This window comes from Galeopterus variegatus, unplaced genomic scaffold, assembly GCF_000696425.1.
Source record: "Galeopterus variegatus unplaced genomic scaffold, G_variegatus-3.0.2 Scaffold1345, whole genome shotgun sequence".
Classification (NCBI taxonomy): domain Eukaryota; kingdom Metazoa; phylum Chordata; class Mammalia; order Dermoptera; family Cynocephalidae; genus Galeopterus; species Galeopterus variegatus.
Genome location: NW_007727456.1, coordinates 74,073 through 98,209, shown reverse-complemented (window position 1 = coordinate 98,209; position 24,137 = coordinate 74,073). Strand labels below are relative to the sequence as shown.

At 36.8% G+C, this 24,137-nt stretch overlaps 1 protein-coding gene across 1 annotated transcript in view; it reads left to right on the top strand.

The window, feature by feature from the left end:
* The window catches only part of TMEM67 (transmembrane protein 67), a 47,532-nt gene extending 31,733 nt beyond the window's left edge, over window positions 1-15,799 (top strand). Inside the window, exons 22-28 of the mRNA XM_008576412.1 lie at window positions 756-872; window positions 9,046-9,162; window positions 9,270-9,374; window positions 9,976-10,078; window positions 13,148-13,290; window positions 14,467-15,236; window positions 15,371-15,799. Of these exons, the coding sequence (XP_008574634.1) occupies window positions 756-872; window positions 9,046-9,162; window positions 9,270-9,374; window positions 9,976-10,078; window positions 13,148-13,290; window positions 14,467-14,547 (666 nt within the window). The 3' untranslated portion in view covers window positions 14,548-15,236; window positions 15,371-15,799. The remainder of the gene's footprint in view (window positions 1-755; window positions 873-9,045; window positions 9,163-9,269; window positions 9,375-9,975; window positions 10,079-13,147; window positions 13,291-14,466; window positions 15,237-15,370) is intronic.
* The last annotated feature ends 8,338 nt before the right edge of the window (window positions 15,800-24,137 follow it).

Sequence of the window (24,137 nt, the reverse complement as noted above, 5' to 3'; positions counted from 1 at the left end):
CAGTGCTGCTGTCAGGACCCAGAACTGTTGTTCTGTTCTGCTACATGGGACTTCCAAGGTCCATTTAGGGTCCATAATGGCTGATGGAGTTGTGAGAGAGAGTCAGTGGAGGTGAGCTCTCCTCTTTAAGAGCCTTTTTAGAAATGCTAGTCAGTATCTCCTTGGCTAGAGCTTATACACATGGCCTCACCTAGCTGCACTGTCTTTCAGCTGAAAAGCAGTTTGTTCTGCTCAAAGGAAGGGCCTGTCACTTTTTTTTTTTAACATTTATTGGTTTATTACAAAGGATACAGATGAAGAGATGCACCGGGTGAGATATGGGTAAAGGGGCACAGAGCTTCCTTGCCCTCTTTAGGCACATCACCCTCCAGAATGCTCAGCAATCCAGAAGCTCTCTGAAGCCAGGCCTTTGGGCTTTTTTGGAAGCTTCATTCCATAGGCATGATTGATTAAATCATTGGCCATTGACAGTCATCTTAACCTCCAGCCACTCTCCCCTTCCTGGAGGTAGTGGGGTGGGACTGAATGTCATGCCTTGGTCTTTCCTGTGACCAGCCCCCATTCTGGAGCTTGCTAGGGGCTGCCAGCTATCAGTCAAAGGGCCTTTTATTACTTGTAATCCTTTTCATATATTTCCCAAGAATTCAATGTGCATTATTTTGGGAAAAAGGAAGCAATTTTAAGAAAAACTTAATTTTGTATTGTTTTGCAGATCACTTGCTAATTGCTCCTTTTTCTTCTTTTTCTTTCTGTAGATATCAGTGTTTCTATTATCCCACAAATGTTTTGGATATTACATTCATGGCAGATCAGTACATGGGCATGCAGATACTAATATGGAGGAAATGAATATCAATCTTAAAAGAGAAGCGGTATGAATGTACTGATGTACTGTACGTCCCCCCCCTTTTTTTTTTTAACATTTATTGGTTTATTACAAAGGATACAGATGAAGAGATGCACCGGGTGAGATATGGGTAAAGGGGCACAGAGCTTCCTTGCCCTCTTTAGGCACATCACCCTCCAGAATGCTCAGCAATCCAGAAGCTCTCTGAAGCCAGGCCTTTGGGCTTTTTTGGAAGCTTCATTCCATAGGCATGATTGATTAAATCATTGGCCATTGACAGTCATCTTAACCTCCAGCCACTCTCCCCTTCCTGGAGGTAGTGGGGTGGGACTGAATGTCATGCCTTGGTCTTTCCTGTGACCAGCCCCCATTCTGGAGCTTGCTAGGGGCTGCCAGCTATCAGTCAAAGGGTACCACTTTGGAGATTCTAAGGATTTTAGGAGTTGACTACCAGGAAAAGGACAGGACCTGGGACAAACACCAAATATATACTGTATTTCACAATATCACAGTCCTCAGATCCCCAAACCGGCCAGCTGCCAAAAAAAACAATATCATAGTCCACTACCTGGTCTTCAAACACGGATCCCTTACATCAAAGAGAGTCCCATTCAGTCATTAATAATTAGTTCAGTCCATCATCATATCATATGAATGTGTGTCCCAGGATGAGGCCACTCAGGTTTACAGGCTGTCATTCAATCTTGTCAGGTTCCAAAAGCAGGAGTGGTCTCAGCACACATATAGCTTCACCCTTTGAGGCATCTGGAGTAGTTGAGCTAAGAGACAATGTCATCTCTTGCTCTGAGCCTCTTTTGAGGAGTTAATGTAATTATAGATTTTCCTCATTACATAACCCATTTATTCATTCTTTACCTTCAGCTGCTATTTCCTCCTTCTCCATTAATATCCAAGCTTTTTCACCTTTGCAAGGGACATTAGGTTCAGCCACTGTGCTTATCTGATTACATAACCCATTTATTCATTCTTTACCTTCAGCTGCTATTTCCTCCTTCTCCATTAATACCCAAGCTTTTTCACCTTTGCAAGGGACATTAGGTTCAGCCACTGTGCTTATCTGGATTGCATGTAGCAATACCATTCTAGCAAGTGCCTCCCCCTCAGTCCACTTCCATTCAAATAGGGACATAGGTGCAGAATTAGTGAGCCATATTTACCACTAGGCAGTGTAGCTGCATTCACTGTTAAACTCAATTTTGTCAGATGGGGTGAAGGTACAACCCACCCCTATCAGGCTCTTAGGAATTCTGACATAATGTTTAAAAACATTGTTAGAGTAATCTCTGCTTCCAGCACTTGTAGTTACAAGACCTGGTCCTAGAACTACTGTATCAGGTAGAAAAAAAGGTAATAACAATCAAGGTGATATGGGGAAGAAAAATAAAGTATAATCATTGTATCAACATACTCCCCGTTTGGCAAGAACTGTGTAGTCATACCAGCATCCTTCCCTCCTCTTCCTTAGAACCACCAGGAAAACAGAGGAAAATCTAGCATGGACACTCCTTTAATCCCACTCATACTGAGTGAGAGCTCACACTCATGAAAGCATGTAAGCCAGCCCTTCATGCCTTTATCTCCCTCTATTTTAGACAACCAATGTTTTATTAATTGCCTGACCCACTTCTCTATCATACTATTACTCTGAGGAGGGTATCTTTCTGCCCATTGTTGGACATTATGGGCTGTACAGTATGTTCCTTGGTTTAGAGAAATGACGATTGGCTGTCCAAATTCATGCAATATCTTCTGTTCTGGTTTTTCTATAGCACTCTGAGCATTTGTATCTTTCACTGGGTAAGCTAAACCCAGTCCAGAATCAGTGTCTATTCCTGTCAAGACTCATGTAGCCCCCCCTAGGACTACCAGCATTAGTCTCACTTGCCGGCTATGTGTAGGGCCGTGCCACCAGGGAATCTGCCTCATAGCCATTGGCAGTCTGTCTCTCTGCTAACAAGAATAGCTCTTATTGGCGTCATGTGCCTGAGAGGGTGCAAGAGGAATATGTCTACCTCTAGCCCATCTCTGCCTTGCTGCAGTACCCTCATATCCTCTCATTCATGGACCCAGGTGGCCACCTCAAGGAAGCACACCAAAACCTGGAAGAAGGCTCTTCTGATGAGTATTGACATGTTCTACTTTAATGTACCCCTCAGATGTCCATAGGGCTGTGCCCCATACAGGCTTTCCTTTAGTAAGCCAGGTTTCCATTGCCCTCCAGCTTGGCCATATAGTCAGGCCAGTGGCCACTGTCCGCGAATCAGTAAAAACCCAAACATAGGGGCTTTTACCCCTGTCCTTCTACCACTGCTAGGAAAACAGCATGCAATTCAGTCCACCAAGCTGGTTTGATTTTACCTTCTTTAATCAGAGTAGCACCTTCTAAATAGGATGTTGTCCATTCACCTTGGAATTGCCATCCCCCAATCCAGCAGATATTGGTCAGTTGAGAGCTGTTTATAGGGCGCTGTAGAATTTAGTAGTTTCTCACATGGTTCCAGAGTCAGTCCTAGGGTAAAAGAGGCTCGCTCCCTGCTTGTATCTCTTTCTTGCATTTCCCAGTAAGCATGATCCCATGTAAACCATTTAAATTCTCTTGTTCAAAGTCCCAGTAGTAGTCTCTAGGAGGTGCTCACAGACTTTTTGCTACAAAGCCCCAGTCTAGGGTCTATCTAGGACTATCCAACAGAATTTGTCCCTACCAGCACTTCAGCTTCATTTCTACACTTTGTGGGCATAGGCAATCTTATTGATTCCCATTTAGTATGTCCAATTAATATTGCTAGAAGGGCAGATTTACATGCCTTCAGTTTTATAGTAATAGGTAGGGGAAACATTCCCCAATCGAATACAATGTCCTTTGCCATAATTTAGTCAGTTTTAATTCTATTAACCCTTACTTTCCTTACTGTAGCCTCCATTAGGATTTTATCAGCAGGTTTTGGTTTTTACAATACTAGGTAGGGGAAGTGTTCCCCAGCCAGACATAATATCCATTCCCATAAAACGTTTAGATAAAGAAGAGACAACTTCTTTTTGTAAAGACTATTTAAACATTATAACCTTCATAATTCTACCAATCCTTACATTTTTATGTTCTCTTAATCTAATTGTAGCCCACATCAGAGCTTCAGCAATTAATCTTGGTACTACAGTGTATGGGGCTCCCACATCAAGAATTTCTCTTCACCATCCCCTGACCAATTTACCTTCTCTTGGGCAAAGGCTTTGGGTCCCCAGCAAGGGTTTGAGCCAAGGGAACTAGGCCCTTTCATCAATCTTTATCTTGATTAACCTGCCTGACTACTGCCCAAAGCAATTGTTGGTCAGTTTTTTCATTATTATCTCTTTGTTCTGACTTTTTAAATTGCTATACACTGCAGTAAATACAGCAAACTTGTTTGGAACCCTTTAATGTTGGGGGACTAGCCAGGGATCCCTTTGGTCCACCCTACCTTTGATAGGGATGTATTGAGACCTTTGTTTTCATCACATCTATGCCCATTTTATTCATTCCATTTCTTAATAACCATCTAAAGATTTCTACCCATGGGATGAGTCCCATGATTCTTCCGTTTCATTTTCCTCTTAGTTTCATCGCATCAAAGTTTTCTATATTCACCTTCTTTCTTAATAACCATTTAAAAATTTTCATCTTCCTGGATAAGTGCCTTGACCCTCCCCTCTGCCTTTCCCCATTCTCTTGTTAATTACCCTGTTTTTATTAGCATCTGTAAGACCCATAAGGGAAAGCTGAGACAGCAAACTTTATCATGCTTCCCTGATTGTAGCTCTGTTTTACAGAACTAAGGTAACATGGGGTGCTCATGTAAAAGGAGCCCCCATAACCACTGCATTTGCCATTACCTGGGTAATGGGCATAATCAGCAAGTGAATAATCCCGGTCGTCATAAAGCCAGTCTCACATGGCTTGCATACAAAGCATATCAGCTTCATCTGGGGTCTCCACTTGGCATTTATAAGGGGAAATGGACAGTCCCATTTCTTTATCCAGTCCACCAGGCTAGTTGCTTCTTTGGGAATAACCTTTTATGTGTCTAGATCATGTACAGCCATCTGTGATTGTTCTATAGTTAGCCGTGGGTCTTTCATCAATACAAACATACTTCTCCATTCTGCCTTAGGGAGCTGATGATTCCGATCCACCAAATGAGACAATTCTTTCACATTTACCTTCTAGTTTTAGTAGTTACTTGGTTTCTCCCTTCTCCCGCATTGACTACCATCTTGGTGACCAAAGGTCTTAGAGGTACTTTCTGTTGTCTCTACATAATTTCCCCATTTGTAGGTGACTTTGAGGCTAGTGGCCTGAGCTCAGACTCACTGAAATCTGAGCTTGGTTTAGCATCAAGGTCAGATCCAGCACTCTCTTTTACTTTCATTTTAGCTGTTACAGATAACGATAAACAAAGGATTGAATATTTCGCTTTCTTCTTATTAGTTTGCATTTCCTTATGCATCCAGTGAGCCAGCTCCCCAGGAGTTGGATCCATCTCTAAATTCCACTGGTAACTTTTACCTTTAGTAACTGAGTGCAGCACAGCTGCTGCTCCATACCATGGATGACCATATGGCCACACAGGAATTAAAAGTTACTCATCCCCCACCCTTTTATCCTTCCTCTTCCCAAACCACATATCCCTTAGCCAGGGCCATCCTAGCAAATACCACTCCTTTGACACCTTTTGAGTGGAAAAAAAAACACTCAGTTTAGTTTCTCTCACAGTTATGTGTTCTCTCATAACACACTTCTAACACCAAATGTGGGGGGAGTTTCTCCCCATACACTAAGCAAGCCAGCATTTCTCCAGTGGATAGCAGCTGGGTGTCCTCCAATTCAATTCCTACACTATCTACCTAGAGATAGCATCAGATCCCATAGGTTGAGGGTTTAGTCCCCAAGACTGCGCCCCACCCCCACTTCTGATGCCAGTTGCAAGCTACAGGTTGAATTACCTGTGCTTTTGACCAACTGGCTGTAAATCAGAGTTTCCATGATCCCCTCCTTGGTTTTGATTAATTTGCTGAGTGGCTCACAGAACTCAGGGTAACACTTACATTTACTGGTTTATTATAAAGGATAGTGCAAAGGATACAGATGAAGAGATGCATCAGGCAAGGTGTGGGAGAAGGGGTGTGGAGCTTCCATGCCCTCCCTCAGCACTCCACCCTCCGGAACCTCCATGTGTTCAGCTCTTTGGAAGCTCCCATCCTTTTGTTTTTAAGTTGAAAGATGGGTTCTCTTTTCTTAACCTAGGATTTATAATAATATTTTTTAAAATTCTCATTGGTCACTTTTGAAAGTTGCTAGAGTACCAACTCATTACCTTGAACATTGATAAAGGAAAAGAATCTTATTTTATCCTGCAGTTCCTATATGAACTCTGTCTCAGAGTAACCAAATAATTCATGAGGGAAATTCTTCCTTATAGAAGAAAGTAGAAGGAATTCTAAGTTGGAAAATCACCATTTCGTAATGACTAATTGATTAATGAATGAAGGCTGCAGTCATCAATAGATGCTAAAATAATTACGCAAATGTTGACAGATAACTTTTATAATGAGGGATCAGGTTGACATAATCCAGACTGGCACTCAATTTTTCTATAAATAAGATAGAGGAAAACTGACATTATGTGCTTCCAGATATGATACACTAGGAAGTACATAACATACCCATGAAGTATTTTGCCTAAGAAAATTGGGCCTGATATAATCAAGCTTCTAGATGTAACTACCAGTTTGCAGGAAATACAAGGAAGGGATAGAGGGACAAATTATGTAGCACCAGAGGAAGTAATTAGCCAGATCCAGAGTGTAGGATGCTTTACTGGACAAGTGACTCAATGTCTCCAAACAAATCAATAGCATGAAAAAAAAGGAGGGGTGATGGAAAAACTATTACATAATAAGAAAAGTTTAAGAAACAGTCAAATACAATGTGTGGGCTTTGTTTGGATCCTGAGTCAGACAAATCAACTGTAAACATTTTTATGGAGGAAATCTGGGAGATTTAATGGACTAAATGTTAAATTATATTAACTAATGATTAATTTTTTTTAGGTATGATAATGGCATGGTGGTTCTTCCATAATAAAGTTTTTAAAAGAACAAGATACACTTAAGAGGAAAAACCAAGGGGATTTAGTGATTAAGGGGCCATAACTGTGACTTGTAAGAATTTGATATGTGATATTGGCATCTCAGAGAAGAATTTATTTAATATATTGAACTGGATCACCTAGTTAACTACTAGAAATTACTCTGGATTAAAACATTAAATGTAAAAAATGAAGCCATAGGAACCTAGAAAAGAATATTTCAGATTGAAGAATGACATTCTAAGCATAAAGGATGGAAAGCATCAAAAAGGGAATATTATTTGATTTTACTTTACTAAAGTAGTACATTTACATATCAAATAATCAAATAAAAGATAGCAAATTAAGGTAAAATGCTCATAACAGTATGACAAAGATATTGATAACAATATTGAAAGTCATAGAAATCAATAAGAAAACACTAAATTAAAATCTCAGTGGAAAAATGACTAGAAGATTTTTTTAAATAACGAAAGAGAAGACACTATAAATCTCTAAAAAATGTTTTAACTCATAATCAAAGAGCCAAATATAAAAATAATGGTTTTCCCCTCCTCAAATTAGCAAACTCTTTTTTTGAGCTAATATTTAATAGTATTAAGGACACAGTGAAATGGACACCCCCAAAATTGCTGGTGTCAGTATAAATTTTTATAAACTTTGTAGAAAGCATTTTGGGAGTATATGCCAAGAGATTTTTAAGAGTTCATAATCTCGATTCACTAATTTTATTAATTTAACTCAAGGAAAAATTAGCAATATGAACAGCTAATTAGATTCACAATCTTAATCACAGGGGTTTTTGTAGAGGAAAAAATATAAAAATTGGAGAATGTTAAATAAATTGGTTTACCTTTACGGTGAAATCTTGAGTAGATGTTCAAGTCATGTTTTATAGAATATTTAATGACACGGGGAATTGCTCAGGATATAATATTAAGTGAAAAAGAAATCAGTGTGATCCCAATTTTATGCTACCCGTATGTGTATGCCTTAGGAAAAGGACTAGAAGGGAAATATATTAAAACATATCTCTGGGTGTTGAGATTATAGGTAATTTTAAAATTTTTTTGTTTCTCACTGTATTTTATAAATTCTCTGCAGTGGCATGTACTTTTTTAATCAAGGGGAAGAAACCATGTTTTAAAATAAATTCACTACATGTATTCTTCCTTTAAGTCTATAGAAAACCAAGTGCTATATTGTGTTTGCAAGTTAGGTTTAGACAAAGAAGGAGAATATTAAGTTCTGGAGTAGGCGAACAAGCTTCATGGATACAAGAGAACTTGAGCTTAATCTTGAAGCATCAATGGGAATTGGCTAGGAGGTAGGGTAGGACAAAATTTTACATGACATGTTAAGTCTATAGAAAACCAAGTGCTATATTGTGTTTGCAAGTTAGGTTTAGACAAAGAAGGAAAATATTAAGTTCTGGAGTAGGCGAACAAGCTTCATGGATACAAGAGAACCTGAGCTTAATCTTGAAGCATCAATGGGAATTGGCTAGGAGGTAGGGTAGGACAAAATTTTACATGACATGGTTGTCAGGATTTAAGTCTTGTCAAGGAGACCTGAAATAGACATGTGGCCCATAACACTTGCTGTTTGGTCATGAATCACTGTCTCTTTATTGGAATTAATTAAGGAAACATTTAAAAAGTGTTTAGAGAACAAAAAAGACCATTTACAATTGTACAACTAGTTAATTCTAAGACTAGACTTTTCAGCATACATTAAAGACCAATAAGGTTAATTATAAAGAAAGCTAAGAATATCAATATTAAATGAACTTAGTATGAATTATTTTCTAAAGTAGAGTGAAGGAGATAATATAAAGACCTACAGGGGAGTATGTATTAGAAAAATGTGGAAATTAATAAAATCAAGGGGAATGGGAACCTAAGATAGTATTAGAATCTCTTTGTTTCAATAAATTTCTCTTACCTTTTGAATCTTGTAATGTGTGATACCAACTAAAAGAAAAATACTGTATTTTCTTTTTGACCTGTAATTTTTTATAATTTTGAACTTAATGTAAATCCTTTAACTTTTCAGGAAAATTTGTGTAGCCAAAGAGGTTTGGTACCTAACACAGATGGTCAAACTTTTCAGGTTGCAATTTCTAGCCAGATGAGACAACACTATGACAGAATTCATGAGACACTAACAAAGGTTCGTATAATGTATAGTTCACATATATTTTACCAATATTTAAGGTTATCTAAATACCAAGAACATAAGATATGTTGCATTTATTCATTTCTGGTTTTTTACATTAGAAGAATGGCCCTGCTAGACTACTGAGTACACCAACAAGTACTTTTGAGCAGAGTATAAAAGCATATCATACAATGAATAAATTTCTTGGCTCTTTCATCGATCATGTATGTATGTCAACATTTATATTTAAACTGGGATCAAATGCAATTTTTAAAAGGCTAAGTGGGAATGTCAATTATTTCTTCAGTCAACGAAATCAGTGGACTTAGGATCCGTTTTTCTTTTTTTGTCTTTCAAATGTAATGCTTAGAAATGATATTTTTAAAAAAGATATTTCTAGATATTAACAAACTATGGCTTAAAGATAGTTAGGTTATGTAAAAGTAAAATGAGATTTTAGTTGTCTATTAGCATAATGATGATTCCATAAAATATGTCTGTACTGGAATTTTATTAGTTTCCAAAATATAACTATTATTCATTATTGAATCATTATTATTATGTTATGATTGTATTCCTGAAAGTTTGTTATAAATTGATTTTCAGTATATCTAGCCTTAAATACTACTAATGGCATTTAAAATTTAAAACGTTTTTAAAGAGAATTTTACTATAAATCTCAGTTTAGTAAATTCAATTTTTCTGAAGAACAGACTTTCTTTGCATACTGTGTATTTGTTTATTTTCCCTCCATCTGATTTTACATTAATTGGAAAGCATTTATTTCACGGCTGTTTTTGAAACGGCTCTGTCTTTTTATATTAGGTTCATAAGGAAATGGATTACTTTATTAAAGATAAGTTGCTTCTTGAAAGAATTCTTGGAATGGAATTCATGGAACCAATGGAAAAAAGCATCTTTTACAATGGTATCCTTCAAATGCCTTTACTGAACTTGATTACTGTTTCAGAGTTTGAAAAAAAAGTGCTTGCAGTTATTTTTCTTTTCATTTTATAATTTTGTATAAAAACAAAGGAAACATAATGAACTCAGTTAACCTTATAGAATTATAGTAGTTTTCTGTGTTCTATTTTATTATATCATATAGCAGGAAAAAATATATAAAATAGTCTATAAAAATCAAAAAAACTGAATTTCAGAATCAACAGTACACAAGGTCAAGGGTTCAGATCCCTTTACCTTCCAGCCATCAAAAAAATAAATAAAAATAAACAGTACACTTAGAAGTGATAGTAAAACAAATAACATAAAATTCAGATTTTATTGGAATGTTTATTCAATGGCTAACTTAGGAAACACTTAAAGAATAATACTTGTGATTAATCTTTAATATTTAACATCTAATTTTTTATTTTATTGAAGTTTTTAAGAATCACAGATATTTGTAACAGGATGGGGTTTAACCTGGTTTCTTATCATTAAGTAGGTAGTGTATATGTCCTGTGTAATGTGACCCAATAACCTGTTGTATGGATTGGTAAAAATGGAAATGGTATAACCAGTGTCCTGGCCTAGTTATTATCATTTACTCATGTGTTGTTGCTTGCCAGAAGTGCCAGTCCTGGGGTACACAGATAAGTGGTCCCTCCCTTGGGCATATTGTTTAGTATACTGTGGAAGACAGGTAAATAAGTGGAGTGGTGCTGGAATAGAAGCCTGTGCAGGCACAGGTTACACTTGGGACAGAAAGGAGAACAGAAAATCTGACCAGACACAGGGTGAATCCAGAAGAGGCAATATGGAAAAGTTTGAACTGGGTCTTGAAAAAAAATAAGCAGCTATTTGTCAAACAGGAAGGGTCAGGAGAAGAGAGAGAAGCAAAGACATTCATGCAGAAGGGGAAAAGGGGAATCAAAAGAAGTGTGCAGAATGTATTATGTACTTGTGAACCATGTTTGAAGTCTGGCTTGAAGTGGGACACAGTGAGAGAGAGTGTGCTTGACCCCGGGGGCAGATAGCAAATACCAAAGGCCTTGTGTGACACGCTAAGGAGTTCCACTTTATCCTGTAGACCAGTGCTTCAAAACAAAAAAAAAAGTTTTTTTTTAGTTTTTGCCCCACAAGATGTGTGTAAGTTGATCTGTGGAGATATGGGAAGAAAATATTAAAATGTGTATTTGTTTATATGCAATTCTGACATTCTTAGTTTATATTTAAATTTATATAGAGAGTAGTAATTAATAGAATAGATCTATTATGGGGATTCATGGGCAACATTTTATTCTGATAGGGGTATATGATCGAAACAGTTTGTAAATGCTAATGAACTAATGAACATGGGTATCATTGAAGCGTACTAAGCAGATCTGATCTGTAAATTGGAAGAATTACTCTGGCAATAGGGTACAGGTTGAGTTAGAGAGATACACTATTATAACAATATAGCTTAGCCATTAAGAATAGCTTTCAAAGTCTCTGGTCTTACATTCAAAACCTGACTCTACCACCGTTTACTAGCTATGTGAACTTGAAAAAGTTGCTTAATGTTTCTGAACTTTAATGTCCTCTCTATAAAATTAGGTATAAAGGTTTTGTGGGAATATCATGTATGAAGAACCAAGTACAGTATTTGTTATGGGTAGGCGCCCAGTAAAGGGGTGCTGTTACTGTTCTGATAATACAATCATCTTCTTTCTTCCTTCTTCCTTTTCTTCTTCCTTCTTCCTTTTTCCTTTGTTCTTCCTCGTCCTTCTACGTTTCTTCCTCCTCCTCCTGACTTATCTTCTTCCATGTATATATCTTCATCAGGAGATGTTGAGAATATGCGCTAAGACAGTAGCAATGGGGAAAAAGAAGAAAGGATTGCTAGAGATGTTAAGTGGAAAAAGAGGTAGGAGAGAAAGAGTAGTCAAAAATAATCCAGATCTCTAGTTTATGTGACTAAGTGGTTGGTGGTGGTGCTTTTCACTAAGACGGAATGCAGATGGAGGACCAGGTTTTGAGGAAAAGAGGATAAATTTAGTTTGGAATATGTTGTATCTTGAGGATCATTTGGGCCTTCTAGGAAGAAGTATCCAGTAAAGCATTAAATATAAGGGACTGGATCTTAGGAGAAAATAAAGGCACACAATAAGCTGGGGAGTTGCCATCAGTATGAACTCATTGCTGGAGCAGTGTTAATGGTAGATCACCCAGGGAGAGCATGTAAAAATAAACAGGTTTGTTTACTTTTTTAATTATATATACAATATAATATACATGCAGAAGTGCATATTTCTTAAGGATACAGCTTACAGGTCAGTGAATTTTTACAAACTGAATAGATTTCTGTAACTAGCACACTGATCAGAAAGGGCATTACCAGCACCCCAGTCATCCCCTCATCTGAAACAGGTTCCTAACTGGGTATCCACGGGTGGCTTCAGTGGTTCTCTGGACTTACCTGATACTGTTTACAAGATGTGTATGAATACTTTTTTTTCTTCTGGTGAAAGGGTCTATAGCGTTCATTAGAGTCTTTTAAAAAGGGTGTCCACATCTCCAAAAGGACACAAAACCCACTTGTGGAGTGAGAAGAGGTCTTAGAGCAAATCCTTAATGGACTATTTGAGACAGAAATTCTAGAACACTGTGTAATACTCCATGCCTTGCTGGGGTTTTTGTTAACTTATTCTGTCTTAGAGAATCTTTCTAGGAATCATTTAGCCTTTAGTTATATAAAGAAATAGAGAAAGAATATTCATTAACTGGTCTTTGAAAGGTATTAACTATGTATACTTACACTGCTAGCAATTACCAACCCTTGGTCCTAATATTAAAACTGCTTTTTATGAGTTTCTGTGAGTTTTTTGACTAACCTCTTAGATTAGCTAAATCTTAATGCTTTTTGTTTATTTTCATGTAAGCCATGAAGTATTGTGTGTATTACTGGTTTCTAATATGACGTTTTTAAATATCCAAATTTTAGCACCAGAAATTTATAAGAAATTTGTTGTATTTTTAAATTTCTAATTTATCTTATAAATTTTTTTAATAGATGAAGGTTATTCTTTCAGCAGTGTTCTGTATTATGGAAATGAAGCCACCCTTCTTATTTTTGATCTGCTCTTCTTCTGTGTTGTTGATTTGGCCAGCCAAAATTTTATTTTAGCAGCCTTCCTTACATATCTACAACAAGAGGTAAATTTTTAAATTTTTCCTGCTTTTCTTCTAAAAGAAATATGTTGGAAATAGATATTTATTTTCATGGTAGACAGTAACAGTGTCTTCTTTCACTAGGAATTTGTAAAGGTTTAGAATATCACTAACCTACCAAAAGAAGCAATAACATTTCAACTAACCACATTCTACTCTGTCCTTTAGTAGCGATGAAATACTGGGGTCTATTGGAGGACATAAGTTGTTTGAGCAGGCATGAAAGGAATCGGTAACCTACCAAAAGAAGCAATAACATTTCAACTAACCACATTCTACTCTGTCCTTTAGTAGCAATGAAATACTGGGGTCTATTGGAGGACATAAGTTGTTTGAGCAGGCATGAAAGGAATCGATAGGAAGACGCTTACCTACCAGTCTTCTAGACAGAAGTGAGCAGTAATTAGAATCCCATTCACCTCCTACACCAGATGTTAACGTAATAAAAAAGCAAGCACTGGAGGTCTAGCTCAGGGCTCAGCACCTAAAAGCCGCGTTAGCTTGTAACTCAGATATCCCTGCCTGTGTGGGTAAAAAACAACTGTGTGGATGAGTGTGAAGCCTGAAATGGAGATTTCAAGAAATGGCAAATTGGCTCCTTTTTTTTGTTTTTTTGTTTTTGTTATGGGGATCCAAACCCCTGACCTTGGTCATATAATACCATACTCTGACCAACTGAGCTAACTGGCCAGCCCCTAATGTGTTCTTCTTGAAATGGTGTTATTAATATTGCCCAAATATTTTCCGTTATATCAAGGAAGTATACAAATCAGTAGGATGTAATTTATTAGGCCTTGATAGAGATCTAGAATTATGAACAAACTCTGTCCTTAGCAAGTAGATTCTTTTGATGTTTCCATAGCTTTCAGAGTTAGAAGAAAGTTGCCTTTCCAAATATTTAAAAGTATATTCCTGTGAACATGAGCGGATTTGTACTATTAATTCATTAAAAATCTATTCTAAATAGGAAAATACATTGCTTTGATATTATGAAAAATGATAATAGCCTTGAAGTAATTTGTTGTATCACCATGGAATTCAGATATCTGATACATGAAAATAAATAGTTGAATTATCTAATTTAATGTGGATATTTTAATTGATGTGCATATTTAATTTTCATTGTGTATATTTTAATTCTGAATTGTTTTAATTTTCCAGATTTTTAGACTTATCCGTAATACGGTAGGACAGAAGAATTTGGCATCCAAAACATTGGTGGATCAAAGATTTCTGATTTAATTTATTGAATAGATAACTTAAAGACTTAATCATGGCTAAAAATGTCATGATAGGTTAGTGTGCCATATTTTTCAAAACTTGTAATACAAATTATTCTGCTCTTATTTGTTTTTATCTGCAGAAAGATCTATTTTTATAACTTGTGAATACATAACTTGCTTTGTGAATATATAATGTGACATAGTGGAAAATATTCTTTCCCCATTATGCGTGATATTTAATTTACTAAATAATAAATTAGCACTGAGATGAGGCAGAAAAAAAACCCTAAATGTTGCTTTCAGCATAACACTTTTAATAATAATCAAAACAGTTCCACCATTTGTAGATTATTTAATAAACTGGGTTATGCCTACATTTTCTCATATTGACAAAATTATTTGATTCCAAGTTCAAGACTAGTTTTCAGTTCAGTATGTTCATGTTTTTCATATTTAGGGTTAAATAAATGTTGGAAAATATTTTTAAGTTGTCTTAGAAATTTTTAATTGTACTTTCGCTTTCTCAGTTTTCTTCATTGTAATTGCTAACCCTGTTTGACAATGGACTAATTCACTATTAGATTAATATATATCTCCTGTAGTGGTACTTATATTCGTACACCTGTTTTATTAGGTCAGTATACTCTTTCCATGAAGTGTGTTTACATCTCTAATGTGGTTTACATTTATTAAGCTATAATGTATGACATTTTTCCCAATATAATATCTCCTGTAGTGGTACTTATATTCGTACACCTGTTTTATTAGGTCAGTATACTCTTTCCTTGAAGTGTGTTTACATCTCTAATGTGGTTTACATTTATTAAGCTATAATGTATGACATTTTTCCCAATATAGTTTTTAATAAATTTTTAGTTACTTAATATTTTAAGAGCACTCCTCCAAAGTTTTGCTCTTTAATTATGTTTAAATATTGTAATAACAAATAAACTGTAAATTTATCATGTTATGTTGACAAGGTGATTTATTGAAAACAAACTTAGGCAATATAATTGAAGTAAATTCTGAGTCATGTAGCTAATAATTTTTCATGATCTTTTTCTTTAACATACTCTATAATAATCCTTTTCATTGCATATAAAGTACTTGAAAGGCCCTTATATTTCAAGTGTAATGGTCATTAAGCCCCAAATCAGTATTTCTGACTGCTTTTTGTGTTAATACTGTGTAAATGCTTAAGTGTAATGCTCTGTAAATATTGTTTATATTTCTGAATTGAAAATATATAATAAAAGATTTGGTGTTTCTGACTCATGTTTGATTAATGTATATTTCATGAACTAGCATATAGGAATATGGCACTACTGGAGTGGGGGTCTCCAGCCATTGCCAAAGTTGAATTTTTCATGTTGCCCTGAATCTTGAGGATGACTGAGGAGAAAGAGGGAGGTCTAATGAGTTGAGTCTTTGAAACTCCAGTTTCTGAAGGATCATAATATGAGGGTGCATTTTTAAAAGCTGCAGTGATAAATAAATGTACTGGCAAGGATTTTTAAAATCACTCATTCTGAAGCATATGAAAGAAATTCAACCCTCATTCCACATGTGAGAAGTTAATATTAGTGCAAATGTTGTTTTAAATGGTAAATCTCAAGATATAGGATCAGTTGGCTCACTTGCTGATAAATTAAAACAGAGAAAAACATTTTTAAAAACATTCTAAATTAGTTTTATACAATATTACTTTTTATTTTGGTTAGATACATAAGAACGTATTCAAATTTTCATACACTGTTGGTTCCTTTGTTCACAATTGCCACAATTTAAATTTTATGATCACATGCATAATTTTCCACAAGATCAATTATCTTTTATTTCTGTAGCACCAAGTCACTATACTTTGCATCTTATATACCTAATTTTATTGATTACCTAGAAACATTTGATGTATCTCTTGATCATTTAATAATGAAATAAACCCTAGAGAAGTTTTTTAAAGCTGTTGTGTACTTTGTATACTCTTTAAAAATGCACAGGCCCCTAAACTTTGCCCATGAGAGAGGCAGCAAGGGTAGTGGTGGAGAGCACAAACTCTGGAGCCAGACAGATCTATGTTCAAGTCCTGGCTGCATCACTTACTAGCTGTGTGGTTTGGGCAAGCTGTGATTAAATTTCCTTATCTGTAAAAGGGATTAACAGTACCTACTCAAAAAGTTATTAGGAAGATTAAATGAGTTAATATGTGTACAGTGTTTAGAAGAGTGCCTGGCACATAGTAAATGCTATGTAAGTGTTAGCTACATGGTGGTGGTGGTGGTGGTGGTGGTGGTGGCAGTATTAGTAGTAGTTAGTCCCATTAATATTTCATTCTGAAAGAAAGACTCAGATTAGTCCCACTGGAGCCTACATGAAGACACTGTCACATAGCTGGGAGTCTTAGAAGTAGTGGTAGACAAACTGCCTGCCCCAAAGCAATCTGTGGGCTTTGAAAAATAACTTTTCTGGTATTATAATTATTATGATAATTACAGTTATTTTTTTATTGTAATTATTACAAAGAAATACATGGCCGTGGCCTGAGGATAAACAAATGACCAGTGGAATGGAGTCTAGAAACAGAGCCACAGATATATAGTTACTTAATTTATGACAAGGGTGGCATGCAATGCAGTTGAGGAAAGTGTTATTTGAACAGTCAATTGAATATCTCAACAGAAAACCATGAATCTCTACCCCTTCATCACACTTAAACAAAAAAGAATTTTAGGTAGAGGGTAGATCTAAATGTGGGAGGTTAGATGATGACGTTTCTAGAAGATAACATAGGGGAATATGAGGGGTCTTCAAAAAGTTCATGGAAAGATTAATATTTCAATTCCATTTTTCCACAAACTTTTTGACATACCCTTAAATATTCATGTCTTTGGGGTAGGCCAAGATTTCTTAAGACCCAAAAAATATGAACCATAACTTACCAATTGGATACATGTTTGCATGTTACTTTACAACTTACATCACATTTACATTTATGTAAATTTACATTAAATATAAATTTGAGGTTTACATTAAAATTAGGAAATCTGTACATCAAAAGACTTCATTATACAAATGAAAAGGCAAACCTAATATGAGAAAAAATATTTACAAACCTATCTGACAAAGCACTCCTTTCCAGAATAAAGAACTCATCAAATCAATAAGGAAAAGACAGACAACACAGTAGAAAAATTAGCCATAAAGCAAATGTACTTCACAGGGCCTGGTTTTCCAAAGCCTTGCAGTTTCAAATATTGACCTTGCAAAGGACAGGAAATTTCCCCAGGCTATATAGTCTCCATTGTAAGATAAAGAATTGTAACACAGCAAGGTTGTGGACTCAAAACTTGCAGTTTCAAATATTGACCTTGCAAAGGACAGGAAATTTTCCCCAGGCTATATAGTCTCCATTGTAAGATAAAGAATTGTAACACAGCAAGGTTGTGGACTCAAAGACAGACAGGTTACTGATTGGTATGTAAAGATATTGGGAAATTGCTGTAAGAAGAGAATGTTTGCTAAAATCAAGCTTTTGTTAGTGGATCGACTTAACTGCATGTTACCAGCTTCTATTGTTAAACTTATTAAACTGTACTTAGCAAAAACCTCACCTATGTTCTCCTCCTGTAACTTCCTGGTCTGGAGAATAAATGTGGGAAGAGAACCCCAATTCAGGGTTAATTTCCCAAATGGAAGGAATGCCTCTATCTTGAAGGTTCTGGGAGATTAACGCCTTTCTGGGGCTTTTCACTGCTCAGAAGGGATGGGCTTTGAGTAATCTTTGGCAGCTCCGTCACCCATGGGAAGAGGGGTGACAAATCCATGGGAGGCAAAGAAACAAAAAAACTTAAAAACACTAAGTGTTGACAAGGATGTGTAGAGCAAATGAAATTTCATACTACGTTTACTGTGTAAAATGACAGGATTAGTTATAATCTGTAACTTTCGATTGGATTATTCTGAATCTTAGAGACTTGAAGACCTGAAGTCTTTGTAGTTTGTGTTTCACCAAACCCATGAAAGACAGCAGATGGCAGTAGAGAGCACATTAAGCTCTTGAGGACAGGGCTGGGAATCTTCTTACAGTTCTCAAAGGTGGGTGCGCTCACAGGAGGGCAGAGCCAGAGACACACTCCCCTCCCTCCATTTCACTACATTGACCCTGCTCCTAACTTCTGTTGTCTCTCCCTTTACTGCACCAGAGTGTTGGGCAGCTCAGATGACAAAAGCGTATTCTCTATCTAGTACTGAGTTTTTTTAACCCAGGTTTGGGAATTGAAAGCTAAAATTAGAAATATGTTTTCATCCATTTCCTAGGGAAGAGGGTTACAAAACAGGTCACACCTCAGAAAAAAAGAGCAAATTATCTAATGATTATGGAATCCCTCTCCCCTCATTTTAATGGAATACATATTTACATTAAAATTTTTTTAAAATAAAAATATTTTCAGAGTATTAATGTCACTTTTATACATATAATCTCCCCAAATGTGACTCTGTGTGACATTTTCCTTATATACCATGATACACAATATATCATACTGTAATATATAACATACCATATGTGTTAACATTATATGTTATATATTTTAATGGTGCAACTTGAAACTTTCACCGGAAGGCAATACAGTTTCTTCTCTTAGAATTTCTTCTCTTAGATTCTTAGTTTGTCTTACTGTAAGAGTGAGGCCTCCATATTAAGCAAGATTACAGGAGATGTGTTTTCCACATGTATGTATAGGCATATGTGTATTTCCCCCTCCATTTGTTGATTATACAGTATTTGTACATTTTAATACAGTTATGCTGTTACTTTTCTAGTCTGTATCTCTTGTATGTATTCTTTTACTTGATAGAAGCAGAAAAAGAGAAAAATAATCATGTGAAGTCTTGACCTGGCAGAGAGCTATGGATAAGCTGTTATTGGGTCTGGTCTCTACCATTCTGATACCCCTAACTTGTACCTGTTTCTTTTGCTTTTAGAGACAATGGTGGAATTTACATATAATGATCAAAATTGTTTTGAACTGCTGCTTACTCAAGCAACTTCCTAGTAATGATCTGAACTTAGAACTTTCTCATACACATCTTCCAATTATAAATCCACTTTTTGTTTTTACAAATGACAAAAAATATGAACAAATTTTTTACGAAGATTTACATTCCCCTTCCCCCAATCATTTTGGACACTTGGGCATAACCATGTAACAGAAAGGGGAACTCCTGGGAAACTGGTGGTACCACTTATACTCTCTATTAAGGAAAAGGGCAGGTCTGTTTTGATCACTATCCTATCCCAATTGTCTGGCATTGCTCTTGGAACATAAGAGAGACACTCAGTAAATATCTGAAGGAAGAAATAAATGAATGGGCATTTTGGTTGGAGTTATTGATCATTTTAATGAAGAGCCCCTGGGTGAGATCTCATGATGCCATTACTGTTTGCTTCTATGGAGCATAAACACTTGCAAACATGTATCCAGTGCTTACAAGTGCCAGGTACTGTGCTAGGTGCTAAAGATATATAGCTGGGTAAGATATGGCCTCAGCTTTTATAGAGCTTATAGTTGAACAGAAAAGACTGAACAATAAATAAATACAAGTATAATATGAGGCTACTTCAAAAAGTTCAAGGAAAAATGGCATTAAAAGATAATACAAGTCCTTCCAAGAACTTTTTGAATACCCCTCATAAGAACTGTGTTAGTTTTCTGTTGCTTCTGTAACAATTACCACAACTTAGTGGCTTAAACCACATAAAATTAGTATCTTACAATTCTGGCCACTACAAGCCTGAAATGGCTTTCACTGGACTAAAATCAAGTTGTCCAAGAAAAGCAGGGCTGCGTTTCCTCTGGAAGCTGTAGAGAAGACTCCTTTTCTTGTCTTTTCCGGCTTTCAGAGACCACCTGCACTCCTTGGCTCTTGTACGTTCCTCCATCTGAAAGCCACAAGTGCAGCATCTTCAAATTTCTCTCTGACTCTGACTCTTCTGCCTCCCTCTTTCACTTATAAGGACTTCTGTGTTTACATTGGGCCCACTGGACAATTCAGGATAATTTTCCCATCTCAAGATCCTTAGCTTCATCACATCCATAAAGTCCCTTTTGCCATGTAACGTAACATATTCACAGATTCTGGGGATTAGGACATGGATATCATTCAGGGGGCCATCATTCTGCCCACCAGAAGCACTGTCTATCTACAGGGTACAATGAGAACATAACAGCAGCATACCTATAATAGTTTGGGTAGTCTGGAAAGGCCTGTGAAAGCGATACTTTCACTGAGACATAAAGGATAAGCAGAAGCCAGCCAGGATTATAGGATGGAAATTAGGTAGAAGATTTCCAGATAGAAGGAACGGCATGTGCAAAGGCCCTGAGGTGGGAGCATCCTCATCTGCAGAGGCTCTGGATTGGCCATTTGACAGAACTGACCAATTTCAGAGGAAGGATTTGCTTAGAGCCAAGCATATAGTTTCAAAGCAAGAAAAAACTAAGTGCCTTACTCCATCTAATTCATGTTTTCATCCTTCCCCATTGCAACAAACAGAGCAAGACTTTGTTTTAGTTTGGTATTTTTAGCTGGCTGAATGTGGTTCAATCGACTGAACTGTTCTCATTTTCTGGAGCCTCTCTCAAAGCCATCATTAAACACACAGTTTCAAAGGATCATTATCTAGCACGGGGAGAGACCAAGCTCAGAACACAAAGCCAGAGTCAGTGACCTAATCTTGTTTAGGAAAGATCTGCTCCTTGCTGGAGTCAGCTATTATTCTGATCATGTTTTCCTTTTGGCAGTTTTCTTTTGCAGCCACTCTCACTGTGAGGAGCTGAGGGACAGAACTGACGCAGCAGGAAAAAACAGCTGGTAGCAGACCAGTGCATTAAAAAATATAGTTTTAAATGAATCGTGGAGCTCTTTTTATTTCCTCTCCTATGTCACTTACTGAGCTTTAAAACTCAAGCCAGCTCTCATTGGAAATAACTGTAGCCAGTGTTTGCATTGCACTTTGGTTCCCAATATTTTAACAAATATTTGGGTGCCTTTTTGTGTATTGTTTTTTAGCTACCTTGTATCATATGAGAACAGCAATGCCAGGTGCCAGGGAGACTCATTAATTGATATTTTAAGTATTTCTGTAAATTATTACAACTCTTTAGCTCTAGCCCCCAGAAGGTAAAGGGTTTTGAGGTTTTATGCACATGAGTTTCTGTACTAGACCCTAACCAAAATAGAACTGCAAACCCATTCCTCTTATTCTGTCTGCTCTCCTTGCTTATTATAAAACTGTAGGAAAAGCCCTAATTTAACCACTTTTTTTTTTGTTTTGTTTTCTGTATGCTTAGAATAAAGAGACAAAGTAGAATTGTAGCTACGAGCAAAAGCTTTGAATTCTGGCAGACCTGACTCTGAATTCACTACTTCTTTATTTCCTTTGTGTGTGAATATAAGCCAATTCTCCCACCTCTCTGAGCCGGTTCTTCATCTGTAAAACTGGTGATGCTATCTGCCTTAGGAGGGTCGCTGTAAGTACTGAAGGAGATAATAGCAGTAAAGATGTTAGCACAGTGCCTGGAATAGGTAAGGGTACAATGAATGCAGTACATCATTGTGAGTGAATTCTTACTTTGACAGCCATGAAACAAATCTATGTGACATACTTACTTATTTGAGTGCTTCTGTGGTATTCTTGAGGTAAGCGTAGATATGGCACTCCTGAGGAGCCAGACTGGCCCCACAACAGTGCCCTGGTCTTACTTTGACAGCCATGAAACAAATCTATGTGACATACTTACTTATTTGAGTGCTTCTGTAGTATTCTTGAGGTAAGCGTAGATATGGCACTCCTGAGGAGCCAGACTGGCCCCACAACAGTGCCCTGGAAAAAGAGTAATGGTTTCAACTGACCAACAAGCTCAGTATAGAACAACACTGGGATGAGGTTGTTAATGTAATTTAAGACCACATTAATCGAATGCCAAAAGTAAAGGAGGAAATGGCCCTATTAAGTGCTGTTCACACTTTATCCATGGTATTGTGTCTAGTTCTGAATGTGCCTGGTTCTAAGGAAACTTGATAAATTGGATTTTATTTCAAGGGTGGTGATCATGATGGTGAAGGATCCAGAGATGCCCCACGAAGAATAGAAGGAACTGAAGAGAAGGTTACTCAGCCATAATGGCTTTCTGCAAATATTTGTCCTGTGTAGAGGGAGTTAACATCCATATAGCTCTCGAGTACAGAACTAGGATTAACGAACAGAGGCCAAGAAATGGTAGATTTCAGCTCAAGAGGAGGCAAAACTTTCAGATAATTTAGAGCTGTACAAACAATAGTGGCTCCTGGTCATTTAGATCTTCCCACAGATGCCTTATGGCAATGAGCCTGAGATGCTGAGAGGGGTTACCTGCCTTGGGGGGAAGGATGGACCACCCAGATTGCACCATCTTTTCCCAGTTGGCTACTTGGGTGTGCACATGAAGTCTTCCCAGATGACATCACAGCATCAAAGGAGGTTGTCTGTTTGGCCTCCTAGGATGGTAAACCCCAAGAACTGAAATACTGAAGAACCCTTGAAGCAAATTGACTTGCAGACAGAATAAACTGAAGGATCAGAGACAAACAGGATCATAACAACTTTTATTTACATAGTTGTGATATTCTGGGAAATATAATTTATTCCATAATGTATGTGTCTATGTCCATAAAGTAACAAGCCTTGTTAGTAGGGTTGTCCTAAGAGACACTGCAAATAAGAATTGGGTTAGGAAAGAATCTGAAATGATAGGGATACATTGAATGCTCTGTGACTCATTTATTTTTCCTCCCAAAAGAAATGGGCTCAAAGGTGAGATACACACTTACAGGCAGAATTGGGTAGTGGAGAGGCGGTAGACAGGAAGCCAAAGGTTTGGTTTTAGTTGTATCTCTGTTGATAACTAGACCTTGGCTAAATCAGTTATACTTTCTGGGCTTCTGTTCCATCATTTGCAGTCCCAGTGATCTCTAAGTCCTCTTCTATCTCTAATTCCATGATCCACAGTTTGTAATCATCTACATGTAAAATGCTGGATGAGGAAAATTAATGTTCATTTGAGCCAACTTGTCCTTGGACAAGTCATTTAACTTAAAATATAGTTTTATATATTTTTAAATGGCGGGTAATTACCTTAAATGAGTGGACAGGACAGAATTTATATTTAAAAAAAAAAAAACATCGTTTTAAACACAGATAATGTATGTAAAAAAATTTAATGACCTTGCCATTTGAACATGACCTGTAATGTGGAGTATGCCACATCAAAGCCATGAATATCTACCCCCAAAATAAACCCACCTGTAGAAGAATATTGCTATTTGCCTATGGAATATCCATTCTCCCCTTCTTCACTGCAGAAAACTGGTTTCATTCGGGTTGGAATATGCTCAGTTTCCACTGTGGCTGGGTGGCCACGTTTCATGGTGGCCAATAAGAGGTAAGCAGAAGTCTGCTAACTGGGGCTTCTGAGAAGACTATTGATATTCTCATAAAAAGGGACAAACTTAGCTGGCACACACTTTTTGCCCTTCCCCGATCTTTCTGCCTGGAATGTGGTCATAATGGCC